Source organism: Dipodomys ordii, unplaced genomic scaffold, assembly GCF_000151885.1.
Source record: "Dipodomys ordii isolate 6190 unplaced genomic scaffold, Dord_2.0 Scaffold90, whole genome shotgun sequence".
Lineage (NCBI taxonomy): Eukaryota > Metazoa > Chordata > Mammalia > Rodentia > Heteromyidae > Dipodomys > Dipodomys ordii.
This window is the reverse complement of record NW_012267306.1, coordinates 5,159,061-5,174,202: the sequence shown is the minus strand read 5'-3', so window position 1 is coordinate 5,174,202 and position 15,142 is coordinate 5,159,061. Positions and strand designations below refer to the sequence as shown.

Here is a 15,142-nt window from a genome sequence, read left to right as displayed (position 1 = left end):
TTTTTTCAAAAACATTTAAGAAAAATGGTATAATTTGCTTTGTATTATTCATAGGTACGTAGGCGTGTTTTTCCTTGCTGGAGTATAACTTCTTTGAAGGCTGGAACCAATCAGATTTGAAATATTTGCAATATTTGGCATTATATCTTGTAAACAGAAGGCTTATTATATGCTGCCTCATAGAATAATTTATGATGAGGATATTATACTTTCTACTCAGCTGTGAGAGTATAATGGACTGGGAATTAGCCAAGAGGCTGGTAGAATGAAGGCACATTTGGCCCAGGACTCAAGGATCACTCATAAGTGAAATATCAGTTTGACTTGAGAGTACAAGGACAAATAATCCCATTTAAAAAAAAACAAACAAACTGGGGGCTGGGAAGGAGGCTCAGTGGTAGAGCACTTGCCTTGCATGCATGAGGCTCTGGGTTCGATTCCTCAGCACCACATAAGCAAAAAAGAAAAAAAGCCGGAAGTGGAGCTGTGGCTCAAGTGGTAGAGCGCTAGCCTTAAGCTGAAGAGCTGAGGGACAGCACCCAGGCCCAGAGTTGAGTCCCCACGACCGGACCCAAAAAAAAAACAAAAACAAAAAACTGCTCTGTCACTCATCAGATTCAGCCCTGTCTCTACCCATCATTATCTGGTAATCCCAAAATAGGTCTTTTTTTTTCACATGGAGATGGGGATAGTGGAAAAAGATTGTGGGACCATAGACAACTTGAAGAGGTGAATGCCCAGTTGAAATCCCAGGACATTAGATTCTTTCAAGTTAAGGGTTCAAGTTTCTCTGGCATGTCTACAGCAGCTGGTAGCAGTATTTTATTCAAATGAATACTGACTTAAAAATGAATCTTTGTAGGTTCACATGGAACAATTTCATGTTTGTTAAAAGTTCCACACTTTAAATTGGCCTGCATTGGGTTACATTTTACATGTCCCTTTTGATGTCATTGTCTTGAACATGCTCAAAGTGAGAATTACTATTTTAAGTCATCATGAACAATTAACATTGCAGAATAAATTAGCATATCAGTAAAGCCCAGGAAAGAAATGGGTAATGAGGAATGGGCCATGGGAATGAATATAGCTTAGTGGGATGAATACAGAGGACAGACAGAATATCCTGGGTATGAAGGGAAAAGAAAAAGAAAGAGAAGAGAAACATGACAGATACTGAAGATTACTTCCACATGCACTGTCTAAGATATCTAAAACAAAAGATTAGAGGATAATCAGCTCCATTTGTTTCAAAGCATTCCAGTTCTTTGTGTCCAATGGAGTCAACAAACCACAAAGCTTCATCATGATGAGGGGCAGGTTCAGCCGCATCTCTGAGATAGACTGAGGGATCACCAACAATGTGTGAGTTGAGTATGAGAAACAAGGCCAAGCTCCTATTGCTTGAGTTCACAAGGCCCACATGTGGAGTGCTACACACCCCAGGGATCCACCGCCACAGCCCTACCTGTCTCAGCATGGATCTGAAAACCATGTACCGTAGCCGTCTGGTGAGGATTTCTCCAGCTTTACCAAATGTGTAGCCCTGTAAGGAACAAGAACATGCCACACCAGAGTTGAGTGAGAAAGACACCAATTATACAAAATGACTGGGTTTAATGTCATTACTAAGACAAAGTCACAAAGCTTGATTGCTGGGGTTGGGTTGGCTGCATTTCTGTGAGCATGTGCTCACAGAAGGTGCAGGACTACAATGGTGATCAGGACAGCACAACATGCTTTTAGACCTGATAAGGAAAGAAGTCAGATAACTTAGAAAAATGTAACTGTTAACAGTCACGTGATACGAGCAATTCTACTAAAAGGAAGATTATAGAAATGTTTGTAAATCCCACTCCCACTAAAACAAAGGAATAATGTAGTTATTTACCTGAAGGAAAAATGTAATAAATGATATAATTCCAAGGATGAGAAATAAAAGTGAAAACAGGTTACTATTGTTCCGTTTTGTTTCAGGATCATCATCTCTTGCGAAAACCTTTGAGAAAATATTTAAAGGGTTGTTAATTCAGTCACTGAAGAAATTTCCCTGGTCTGAGCTAGTTCCTATCTAGCCTAATTCTGGGATTGACAGAGCTGCGCTCCACTGGAAAACAGGGTTGGCTTTGGGAATACTGGTGACCTCAAAGGTACCTGCATTCTGCTTCCTGGGAGACCAAGAGATGTGTCATTTCCAAATTGATCCAAAGACATTTTTTTTGTTGGTCATGGGGCTTGAAACCTTTGAGCTCTTCAGCTCAAAGTAAGTGTTCTACCACTTTTGAACCACAGTGCCACTCCTGGTTTTCTGTTGGTTGGTTGAAGATAAGAGTCTCATGGACTTTCCTTCACAGGCTGGTTTTGAACCATGAACCTCAGATCTCAGCTTCCTGAGTAGCTAGGATTACAGGCATGACCCATCAGTGCCTAGCTTGATCCAAAGACTTTTATACTTAGGTTCCTTCGTGGAATAAAGAGCACTATCCTTGTGTCTGGATAAAAAATGCAAACAAACATTGTCCTCTTCCCTTGTTCAGAAACTACATTGCAAGACAGCACATTGTATTACTATGTGGACATTTCAAACTGTCCTGAAATATCTGGCAAGGCACTCTTACTGACCAGGGAGATGTATTCATTCACTCTGCCTTTCAGAAAGAAAAGAGCTTCTCTAGTTAGCATTCATTGTTTGGTGGCCAGTTACAGAGCCAGCTGGGAACCACAGCCCACTATGACAACATCACATATGGAAACTTTTCCAGAGATGGCTAGAAGGACTATAGAATATTGTCCTTCTGTGTTCTCAAAGAGTGTAGAGAACATTTACTCCAGAAGGAAAGACAACACAATTCTCTCTCTATAGACAAAAATCAATCTTGTAATACACAACTATTCTTAACCCAGAAAAGTTTGTTTCTGTTTAAGGGGAGAAACATTCGAAGTTATCAAAACAGTTTTTACTAGCTATTTCAACAAAAACAGGATTACAGAACTCTTACTCTGTGTTAAGAATTACACTAAGCAAATTCATATGCACTATTCATTTGATGCTCACAACAAAGTTAGCATCTTCTCCAAAAATTTGCCTTATTATCATCATCACCATTTTACACAGAGAAATTAAAGCATGAAGAGATCAATTAGCCTGTCCAAGGGAACTTAGGTAGCAAAGGATGACCCAAGGAGATAAACCTAAGCCATTTGACCAGAGCCCATTATGAACAATGAGGCAAAATGAGAAGTTCATCATGATGACTGAGGTGTCTTGGAACAGTGTGCATGGAACCTGGCCCTTTCCTGTCCCTCCTCTGTTTCCTATTATGAGTGGAGCAGGCTTCCACATGTGGCTCCATTACATGCTCCCATAGCCAAAAAAAGTTCCCCGCCTCTAAATAGTGTCACTCAGGTATTTGTCACAGAGACAAAACACTCACCATCACATAACTGTTAATCTGTATTTCAGTCTTAGGAAGTAAGACAAAACTTACATCTCATATAGCTAATAAACTAGGCTTGGTTACATCCTGGCAGGCATTTGTCCAGAACAGCTTATTCTCAGTTCAGAGAATAAGAAAGCCAGCTTGCATTCTGGTGAGATGATGGATCATGAGTTTGGCTTAGAGCTCGATTTTGATAGGTATGGAAAAGTTATATTACCAATTTCATTGGCTATTTCAGGGAATTAAAATCTAAGGACATAGAAATTATCAGAGCCCTGGATAGAAACCAGGAGCAAGGAATGTTTACAAAATGAACTTTCCTATCACAAACCAGGCTTGAACTCTTAGATCATTAAGACAGCTGCTTTCACATAAAATGACATATTTTCTGTGGCTTGTGTTTAATTGATCCTTTAGTCAATAAGTAAAAATAAAAAAGGACATCAATACTTACCCCTACAATCTTTGAAAATATTATTGAAAATGCTGGTTGTAGGCCCCCATTTATAACAGCACAAAAAATACCAACCACAAAATATGGCCACTCAGTTAAATTCAGTTTTAGAATCCTCCAGAAAGAAACTGGAGGTACATTTTCATCCTAGAAAACATAAAATATTACTAGAAGCTAGTTGAAGAATAATTTTTCATTGATTTTATGATATACCATTTTTCTACAAGTTACAACTTTTGAAAATGAATATATCCCATCATTTATCCCCATTATTTTTTAATGGTTATTTAGCTTCAAAAAAGGATTGAAAGATTCTGTTATGGTACAGACCTCTTTACATTTTACGAGATTCATGATGTTTCTATAAACATTCAACTCTTGATCTGACATGTAGAAGATGATAAGACTCTTTACAAATACTGATATACAGAATAGAAATTTTAATATGATAACCCACTACTATATATTATAAATTCTAATCTTACAAATATATTCACTAATCCTTATTTTTAAATTCTAAACTGATGATAAAATATTGGCCTTTTGCTTCTAGAACACTATAGAGAATAGTTCAGGAGGATTTTAGAAAATATTTTTTGCTCCTACTCTTACCACAACTCCAGCCCACACAACTAGGAGAAACACTGGGACATAAAGTTGTATACTATCATGCATACCACGGCCTCCTCTTCTGTACTAGACTTTCTTTCTTCGTCTTGTGGACCGTGGATACTTCTGCGACTTGATTTTCTTCTTAATAGACTGGATCGTGAGTCTTTTGAGGACATATCAAAGTTATGAGTTTCATCATTAGGTCCATAAAGGTCATTTTCTAATTCAACTTCATTTCCTCCTGTCTAACATAAACAAGAAATATGGAAAGGCTAGTTAGGATCACTTAACCTATGAAAACTTAATCACTAGACATCAATATTAAGAAGAAAAATCATACCTCAATTGAAATAATGGTAAGAGGAGATTCAGTTAAACTGCTGTTTCTTTGTGTGTGTAGTGTATGCAAGTGCTTGGTGTAAACTCTATGCCTCATACTCTCTACTCTTGCCTAGAACTCTACCCTTGAACCATACGTCTACTTCTAAGATTTTAGTAATTAATTGGAAATAAATTGTAAATAAAACTTGTTTATCTGGACTGGCTATGAATCAACCTTCAGATTTCAGTCTCCTGAGTAGCTAGGATTTTAGGTGTGAGACAAAACACCTGGATGCCTGGATGTATTTAAAAATGAAAACCCCGAGGGCTGGGAAGGTGGCTCAGTGGTAGAGCACTTGCTTTGCATGCATGAGGCCCTGGGTTCGATTCCTCTGCACCACATAAGCAAAAAGAAAAAAGCCAGAAGTGGTGCTGTGGCTCAAGTGGTAGAGCGCTAGCCTTGAGCTGAGGAGCTGAGGGACAGCACCCAGGCCCAGAGTTCAGGCCCCACGACTGGACAAAAAAAATTAATAATAATAAATCAAAATTTAAAAAAATGAAAACCCTGAAATAATTAGCATTCCTGCTAGATATGATGATTCACATGGCATTCTTTCTGTGAATATAATATAGTTATTGTTTCTGAGGTATTAGATCAGCTCTATCAACAGAAATTCAATATAAACCTGATTATAAACCAAAACTCAAAATTTTATAATGATTACATTGAAAAAATGTGAAAACAGCCCAAATCAATTTTATTTCTTTAAATTTTTTTTCCAGATATACCCAAGATATCCAGTGATAATATATTTTCAATATAAAATCAATATAAAAATACTGAAAGGTGTTACTTTTAGTAGTAGTAGTAATAATTTATAGTTCATTTTCCTCTTACCATATTCAACATTCCAAATTAACTACCATACAGTAGCTATATGGGGATAGCTAACTTGTAAACTAGATAACTTAGCTTGAACTCTAACTTAGAACTTTTCCTTAAATATCCTTTTTTAGTTCCTTTCTCTCTTTGCAATAAAATAAAATAATGCTGACTGCCTTATATCCCCAAAGTGTTTCCCCCTACTTTTCAAAATAAGTCAAGTAACTTTACTTTCAGGATTATAAAGAGCCATACTAGCTTTCAGTAAAGTATACCTTAGGACAATTGTAGAGTTAAGCCATACCTGCATCGTGACAAGTTTGTAGTAAACTCCTTTCTCTTTCATGAGTTCATCATGATTTCCTTTCTCCACAATGACTCCATCATCAAAACCAGCAATGACATCAGCATTACGAACTGTAGACAAGCGATGAGCTATCACAATGGTGGTCCGCCCTTCTCTGGCCTAAAGAGACAGAGATGTAGCTTTTGATGACATTAATCATTACATCTCAAAACTCACCCATATAATTTACATTTGCAAACTGAGCAAAGTCATAGAAGACAGTCTTTAAATAATTTTAAAATACTGTTTGATCATAGTAAATGTAAACACAAATATCACATAGTATTATTTTATGCCTGTAAACATGTTAATATCTATCAGCTTAAATTTACAGTAATAAATAGAACTTTTTTCCCCTGAGGTGGTGAAACTAGAGGGGATTATATTTAGGACATCAGGCATGCTCAGCTAACTAGTGCTTTTATCATGGACTATGGCCTCATACTCATATGACCATGGACTATGACCTTCTACAAAACACTACAGTGTAAGGACTAGCCAATCAAAATGAACATGACTCCAGAGAGCTCCTAAAGTATATTTCATCTAGTAATCATAGGAACCACAGGTCCTGTGCCTTACAGTAATAAAGACATAGGAATATGAGTTAATAAAGTTTAGGCTTCTGCATTATATTATCCTGAATTAAAATCTTCCTCCAGCCAGGTGTTGGTGGCTCATGTCTATAATCCTAGCTAATCAGGAATCTGAGATCTGAGAATTGCTGTTCAAAGCCAACCCATACAGGAGATTCTTATCTCCAATAAAGTACTCAGAAAAAGGTGGAAATGGCTCATTGTGGCTTAAGTGGTAGAATGCTAGCTTTGGGCAAAAGGAGCTCAGAGACAGGACCCAGGCCCTGAGTTCAAGCCTCAGAAGTGGCAAAAAGAAAAGAAAATCTTCCTCTACGGTGTTTAGGATTTTATCAATATATTTTAAATGATGTGTAGGCTCAGTTTATTCATATGCAAAATAAAATAATAGTACTAATATCTTAGGGCAGTTGTGATAATAAAGTAACACACATAAAGAACTTAGCATTGTGATAGCTACAAAAAGTGCTTGATTAATGTTTTTGTTCCAAAGTTCAAGCATTATGGGGAAAATGAAAAGCTCTGTGATGCTTTCAATGCCTCATATTATTTTTAAATTATATTCTAATTATCTTTTTTTTCGGGGGGGTCCGGTCATGGGGCCTGACGCTCTGGGCCTGGACGCTGTCCCTCAGCTCTTCAGCTCAAGGCAAGTGCTTTACCACTTGAGCCACAGTGCCACTTCTGGCTTTTTTTTCCTGCTTATGTGGTGCTGAGGAATCGAACCCAGGGCCTCATGCATGCAAGGCAAGCTCTCTACCACTGAGCCACCTTCCCAGCCCTATTTTAATTATCTTTAAGTAGTTGTACATAGGAATTACCATTCAACAAACCAGTTTGTAAATGCAATGTATCATAATCCATGTCACCCCGTTCATCAGTCTTACTACTAATTTAACATGGGAGAGAAATTTATTCCTTTCCTCCCTCCCTCTGTTCCATTTCCCCTGACTCTCCCTCCATGTTTCTTTTATTTTTTCCTTTCTTCTCTTTTTTTCCTCTCTCTCTTTAATTTAGATTGTTTTTGAAAAGTAGATGAGAAAAACATGGTAGGAATAATTATTAAGTATAGAAAAAGACGAACCAATTCTTTGGATATTTTGGAAATAAACGAAACCTGTGAAATATCCTCCCAAAGTTTATACTTTAAAGAAAATGTTTCTAAGGAGAACTTTAAAAAGTTGTTTTTATTTCTAATTTGATATGCTGTTCTATTATGTAATTAGGAAATACAGATAAACAAATACAAAAACATAACCAAAATGAAGTTTAAAAAAGCAGCCACAATTCTATCTATTCTGATTTTAGTTCATAAAATGTTCAATAAGCTTCTTTTCTAACGTTCAGATCTATTAAACGCAATGACAATATTTACAGGAACATACAATGTTTTATTAGGCAGAAGATAGTCTAAGCATGTAAGGTTCATAGATCAATCTAAAATACCTTTGATTCTCACACAGGTCACCCAGTGATCACCACACATGGAAGACTAATCATGCAGCATTCACACACAGGAAGCTCTTAGGTACTATTTGATAAGTTTTATAGATTCAAAAATTGAAAGAGATTCATGACTCAAGTAGGTTTTCAGTATCATAGGCTTTCTGTCCCTGTTCTGAGGACAAGAAACTATTTCTAAGATGCCTTAAGAGTCATTTAGCATCTTGGAAAATAAAGCAAATGCTTCAATAGCCGTTTGGAGTTGCCTGTCCAACACTAAGTGCCCAATTAATACAGAAAAAGAGACCAGATTATATTTTCTGTTCATAATATAAAATTTTAAAAACCTAACCAACAAGGTTAACCCTTTAGGTACATTTACAAGATCAAAATGATCATTCAGTTTCATTTGAGTCTATATTTCTCATTGTTTAACTGAAAAGATTTACAGACTTTACATGAAAATATACCTCTGCTTCTTGAAAAAAATCAGAGAATAAAGTTGAACAAACTAAGAATTATGAGAAGAAGAAGAAAAAAGACAACTTCAGAGACCTGAAGCATTTTAAGGCTTCAAAGTTCATTCATTCAAAGTACACAATTTCACAACCATCTTCTAAAATAAAAATGACATTAAATAAATTTCCTTGTGCATAAATAATTTGTATATTCTCTCTAAAGTAAATGTTCAAAGGTGCTAGAATAGATCATCTGATTCTATAATGTTAAGAATACCTAAAAGCTATCAAAATTTTCTTTTCTAATGTAAAGAAGAATGAGCAGTGGAAGGCCTCTATTGTTCTTAAAGAGTTGGTTTGACCTCGGTTTACAGACCTTATCCAGAGCCACCTGAACCACAGCTTCACTTTCTGTGTCCAAGGCCGATGTGGCCTCGTCCAGCAGGAGGATCTTAGGGTTGCGAACCAGGGCACGTGCTATGGCGATTCTCTGCTTCTGTCCACCACTCAGCTGGGCCCCTCTCTCTCCAACCAGGGTGTCAAATTTCTGCAACAGAAAAATCACAGGAGGATTTGGTAAAACAATAAGCTATATTAGTTCATATTTTAAATTGAAAAGTAATTCCTCAAACTATTCAAGTCCTACCGGTCATACAGTCTACTTCTTTACAACAACAAATCCCAGTTTTAAAAATGTGTCCACCACTAGATGCTACTGCTAGAGCTTAAGAAACCCAAAAACATCTTGACTTCCCGTCTAGGGTGTCCTCCAATGTTGCAGGGTTTCTTAATTGTGAGGACTACATTAGGCTAGAGCTCTGTTCTGTGAGTCTCTGAATGACAAGGACAAGGGCAAGCAGACTCACATGGGGCAGTTTCATGATGAAGTCATAGGCATTGGCTTCCTTAACAGCTTTCTCAATCTCATCCATGGTGACATTTTCACGACCATAGCGAATGTTTTCTGCTATTGTGGTGGCAAACAACACGGGTTCCTGACTCACCACACCAATGATTTCCCGCAGATATCTCACGTTTATGGTCCTAATGTCCTGTCCATCAATACTGACCTGGAAGTTTAAAACAAGGGTGATTTTCTTTCATTTCTAGCAGACATTAGCACTGGAGTGAGGTGCGGTGGTCCCTGCTGATGGCTGCGGGTCTAACTCACCACGCCCTCTGTGGGATCATAGAGCCTCTGGATCAGCTGCACTGTCGTGCTCTTCCCACAGCCACTGTTCCCAACCAGGGCCACTGTCTGTCCACTCTGCACCTTCAGGTTGAGTCCCTTCAAGATCTACCAAGTTGAGTGAGAAGTAAGCATTAAGACAACTCCGAGATACAGACACATGAGACCCTGGGGTCGATTCCTCATTACCACATAAGCAGAAAAACCTGGAAGTGGCACTGTGGCTCAAGTGGTAGAATGCTAGCCTTGAGCTGAAGAGCTCAGGGACAGCACCTAGGCCCAGAGTTTAAGCCTTATGACTGGCAAAAAAAATATATATCTCTAAAGGAAAATATCAGAAATTCTTTATCAAATAGCTTAATCATTTATCATGGTACCTTAACTTCCTTTCGAGATGGGTAACTGAAATGAATATTTCTGAATTCCAAATTTCCCTTGATAGTATCTGGTTTGTGTCCACTTGTTGAGAAGCTGTCGATGCTTGGCTTCTAAACCAATGAAAAAATATTAGGCGATTACTACATTACAATAACAAGTTTTCAATGATATTATGTGCAGAACTGGATAAAATGAAAACCAAGTTTGTTCTCAACTGGAAAGTCTTTTGTGTAGATGGACAAATAGCCATGTGAGACTTACATTATCAATGATCTTGAAGACTTCATAAGCTGCACCTCTGGCATTTGCAAATGCTTCAATGTTCGGAGTTGCCTGTCCAATACTAAATGCTCCAATTAATACAGAAAAGAAGACCTGAGAATGGGAAAACACAAATTTACTTACTTTTGTTTACCATAACCCTCTTATTCTTTTCCAACATTATTAATTGCATTTTAAATTAGAAAGGAAACATAAGAATACTGGGTGTTTCATTGTAACTATAAGATGTACAAGACACTATGTTGAAAATGAGCTTTACAACTTGTGGGGGGAGGAGCTGGGGAGAGGGGAATGGAAGGGATAGTAGGGGAAAAACAAAGGAGGAGGCAACAATGCTTAATAGGAAATGTACTCATTACCTTACTCATGTAACTGTAACCTCTCTGTACAGTATTTTTACAATAATAATATATACAAAAAAGAATACTGGGTATTTAAATGTTTTCAATGTTTGTAATTAAGAGGAGAATACATCCAGATATATTACAACAAATTATGTCAGTTATGAGGTTTTCAGGTTACATCATGTTTAGGCTAAGTCACCCCTGCCCACCTCCCAGAATATGTTCTATCTGAAGTGCTGAAAACAGTAATGCAATATGACTGGTCAATTAAGAGTATACAAATTAAGACTTAAGTACTATTTTATTTGGCAATAAGAGAATTTGAAGACCAGGCCTTCCGATTTCCAAATCTACCTTGTCAGCCACACCGTCAGCTTTTTCTGCATTCATTGTTTTAACCGAGCTTTGCATTTATGGCTAGGCTGGTCTACAATCTTAGTTTATGTTCTACAATTAAAGCCTACATTTCTATTAATGCTAGCCTCATAGCTGGAATGATATATGTGTACCACCACACCCAGATTTTTGTTGGTTGAAATAAGGTCTGAGAATTTTTCCCCCTAGACTGGCTTTCAACCACCATCTAATCAGTCTCTACCTCCTGAGTAGTACTGTTTAGGGTGTGAACCATTAAGCTTGGCTAAGTTTAAGTACTTTTAGTTATTGTGTTTAGAATGAAGAATTATTCTTCCTTGCTCAGTGAAATGATTATGTAAGTTCTGGTATAATCATATTACAACACATCTTTTTGTGATTACTTTCAATATAGGATCCTATCATTTAGGCTGGTTTTGAATTCCACACATAGTTCAGACTATCACAAAATCCTTCTACCTCAGTGTCCTAAGTGTTGGGATTATACACATGTGCCACCACATCCAGCTCTAGTATGGTTTTATATATCTTTTAAAATTAGTATCTTTAAGTAGTTGGACAAATGAGTTTCAATTCTACATATTTTTATATTATCTTCAAGTACTAAGAATTTTTATTTAGATTACCAAGAGGTAAATGGAAACAAGCAGGACAAGGTAAATCAGAAGATTAACATCCAAATTCTAGATGAATATTTACTGGATTGTTCAAAATGTATGGTCTTGAATGTTGGGTGCTAAAATAGGTAGAGACTATTCATTCTATGTATAGTATCAGAGGAAAATATATATAAAATATTTTTACAGCCAGGCGCTGATGGCTCACACCTGTAATCCTAGATACTCAGGAGGCTGAGATCTGAGGATCCCCATTCAAAGCCAGCCCAGGCAGGAAAGTCTGTGAGACTCTTATCTCCAATAAACCACCAGAAAACCAGAAGTGGCACTGTAGTTCAAGTTGTAGAGTAAAAGCCCTAAGCTGAAGAGCTGAAGGACAGCACCCAAGCCCAGAGTTCAAGCCCCACAGCTGACTCTGTGTGTGTGTGTGTGTGTGTGTGTGTGTGTGTGTGTGTGTGTTACATTATAAAGCACATACTAAGTCATGGCTCTTTTTCAAGCTAAGCCTCCCCACTGCCACGCATTTCCCCATATATCGTCTATTTAAGGGTCTGAAAGACAAATTCTTGGAGGTTTTGCTTCACTCAGGTATATTTTCTTATTAAGTATTCATTTTTTCCTAGTAAATAAAATAAAATCTTTATCTACATCAGTATTGACCATGTACATATCGTTAAAAGTTGAGCTCACCCACTACATCACTATTCTAAAAAGAACTCTTTAGTAAAAGAGATTGTAAAGTAAACAGCCTCAAATGTTGGATGAGGTAATAGCTTATAAAAACCAGAGGTAATTATTATAATCTTATTACAAATCTAAATCCTGAGGAAAGGAGCTGTTGTGCTAGGCAAAATGGCAGTATGTCTTGCATCTTAGCCCTAGAGAAGATAAGGCAGGAAGATGGTGAGTTTGATGCCAACCCTGGCTACGTAACATGTTCTAGACTTGTCTGTGCTACATAATCTGATCCTATATCAACCAAAAAGGAGCTTATTAAGAGACTCAAGGAAATATGATCAGTCATTAGCACAATATACTTTTCTTGGCATAAGAAAAAGAAATATAGCAAATTCTCTAATAAGGTACATATTAAGTTGGTTGTGAATTATTTCACTGAAAGATGATAACATAAAATTGCAAGTGGGCACCAGCACAATCATGTTTATTGCAGCACTACTCATCAGGGCCAAGGTAGCCTAGATGCTCTTCAATGGATAAATAGTACACATACACATTGGAATTTTACTCATCTATTAGAAAGAATGCTATTGCATATTTGCAAAGAAAGTAAGTCAGAGCCAGAGAGACAAAGGTTGTATGTTTTCTCTCATATGTGGAAGCTAGATTAGTTTATAAATAAGAAAGTAAATACTTCAGACAGGAGGCAATGTACACCAATGTATAAACTGAAATATGGTAGATTCTGAGGAGAACTCAAACTGTGTGACTCCTTAGAAAGAATAAATCAAAGAAAACAAGCACCAGGAAATGGGTACTTGAAAAGGGTGTGTATATATGTACAATGGAATTCTATGCCTCCATCAGAAAGAATGACATTGCCCCATTTGTTAGGAAATGGAAAAACTTGGGAAAAAATCATATTAAGTGAAGTAAGCCAGGCCCAAAGAAACATAGGTCCTGTGGTTTCCCTTATTTGCAATAACTAGTATATGTCTGAGACAAACAGAAATGGTTAGATAAGTTGATGTTAGGCAAAATAAGAACTCAAATGGTTTTTCTTTCTTGCTATCGTTTCTAACATATTTATAAGGTATTTCTTTGTTGCTTTGTATGTTCCTCCCCTATGGTATAACCTCTGTTTTCACTGTATTTGATGTTGGTATAATTTGTGGAGGGGAAGGGAAAACCCAAATTGTTTAAATAGGGATACAGGTGGAGCCATTGGAACAATGAGATGTACAAAATGTTATGTCAAAAAACAAACTTTACAACTTTGGAAGGGGGAGATGGGAAGGGATGGGAAGGGCAACAAAGGAGGAGGCAACAATGCTTTATAAGAAATGTACTCATTATCTTGCTCATGTAATTGTAACCCCTCTGAATGGTATTTTCACAATAAAAAAAAAAGAAAAGGGTGTGGTGGGGTCTGAGGATAGAACAGTTGAAGAGATAAAGTAGTGGGGAAAGAATGCAGTAAAAAATTCAACGTATAAGCCAGGCGCCCGAGGCTCCCACCTGTAATCCTAGCTCCTCAGGAGGCTGAGATCTGAGGATCTCGGTTCAAAGCCAGCCCGGGCACCAAAGTCTGTGAGACTCTTATCTCCAATAAACCACTAGAAAATCAGATGTGGCGCTATAGCTCAAGCAGTAGAGCGCTGGCCTCAAGCTGAGGAGTGCAAGGACAGTGAGCAAGCCCAGTGTTCAAGCCCCATGACCCCCCCAAAAAAAAAATTCAATGTATATCCTACAAAAGTAAAGAAAGTGAGGGAAGGGGTTGATTGGGTAGAATGGGTAAGAATGTTGAAAGGTGGGAACAGAATTTTCTTTTTGTATAACTAAAGTGTATACTTTCATGAATTTATGAGAATCATTCAAAAAATTGAAAGTAGGTTGAAATATACATTTTGCCACTTTGGGGAATCAGAAAATGAAAGTGGAACAATTAGTATCATGATTGGTACAAGAAAATCATCTCACCAAATGAAAATTCATGTTTGTGAGATTAGTAATGTTAGTTTTATTTGAGCTACAAAAGAGATTGTAGAGGCTGGGAAGGTGGCTCAGTGGTAAAGCAATTGCCTTGCATGCATGAGGCCCTGGGTTCGATTCCTCAGCACCACATAAGCAAAAAGAAAAAAGCCGGAAGTGGCTCTGTGGCTCAAGTGGTAGAGTGCTAGCCTTGAGCTGAAGAGCTGAGGGACAGTGCCCAGGCCCAGAGTTCAGGCCCCACGACCTGACCCCCCCAAAAAAGAGAGAGAGAGAGAGAGATTGTAGAAGAGCTACAAAAGGAAGACAACAAAACTTGCTGGAGGCTTCTATTCTTTAACTTATGAAGCCATGATTCTTGTAGAATTCTATACATACTCAAAATATATTCTTTTTAAGTCAAACCAACATTGCTCAGTTTCATTGGCGTCTTTAATGCTGATTAACTCCTTTTTATAACCCACATATAACTTACAGTGAGCACTTGTCCAATAGAATATTCATTGGAGAGGACCAAGGAGGTCCCATACCAGAAAGCCAGAGCATACGATGCGTAGATCAGTAGAAAAGCAGCACCGATGGAAATGTTGGCTGTGATAGCTTTCCTTATCCCAATTCTCTTTGCGTCTTCTAGATTCTTATTGTACCTGGGAGAAAGAAAAGAAATTATCTCATATGCTTGTAAGGTATGGAAATATGTTGCATGATGGTTATTGAGTAGTTAAAATTTGCTTAACCCT

At 37.4% G+C, this 15,142-nt stretch overlaps 1 protein-coding gene across 1 annotated transcript in view; it reads right to left on the bottom strand.

Moving 5' to 3' along the window:
• Window positions 1-15,142, bottom strand: part of Abcb1 (ATP-binding cassette, sub-family B (MDR/TAP), member 1) — a 64,547-nt gene that overhangs the window by 18,323 nt on the left and 31,082 nt on the right. The window contains exons 9-19 of the mRNA XM_013026081.1: window positions 14,878-15,049; window positions 10,379-10,492; window positions 10,117-10,227; window positions 9,722-9,847; window positions 9,417-9,620; window positions 8,927-9,097; window positions 6,015-6,176; window positions 4,572-4,751; window positions 3,895-4,041; window positions 1,892-1,999; window positions 1,469-1,546 (exon numbers count right to left, since the gene is read on the bottom strand). Coding sequence (XP_012881535.1) covers window positions 1,469-1,546; window positions 1,892-1,999; window positions 3,895-4,041; window positions 4,572-4,751; window positions 6,015-6,176; window positions 8,927-9,097; window positions 9,417-9,620; window positions 9,722-9,847; window positions 10,117-10,227; window positions 10,379-10,492; window positions 14,878-15,049 — 1,573 coding nt within the window. The remainder of the gene's footprint in view (window positions 1-1,468; window positions 1,547-1,891; window positions 2,000-3,894; window positions 4,042-4,571; window positions 4,752-6,014; window positions 6,177-8,926; window positions 9,098-9,416; window positions 9,621-9,721; window positions 9,848-10,116; window positions 10,228-10,378; window positions 10,493-14,877; window positions 15,050-15,142) is intronic.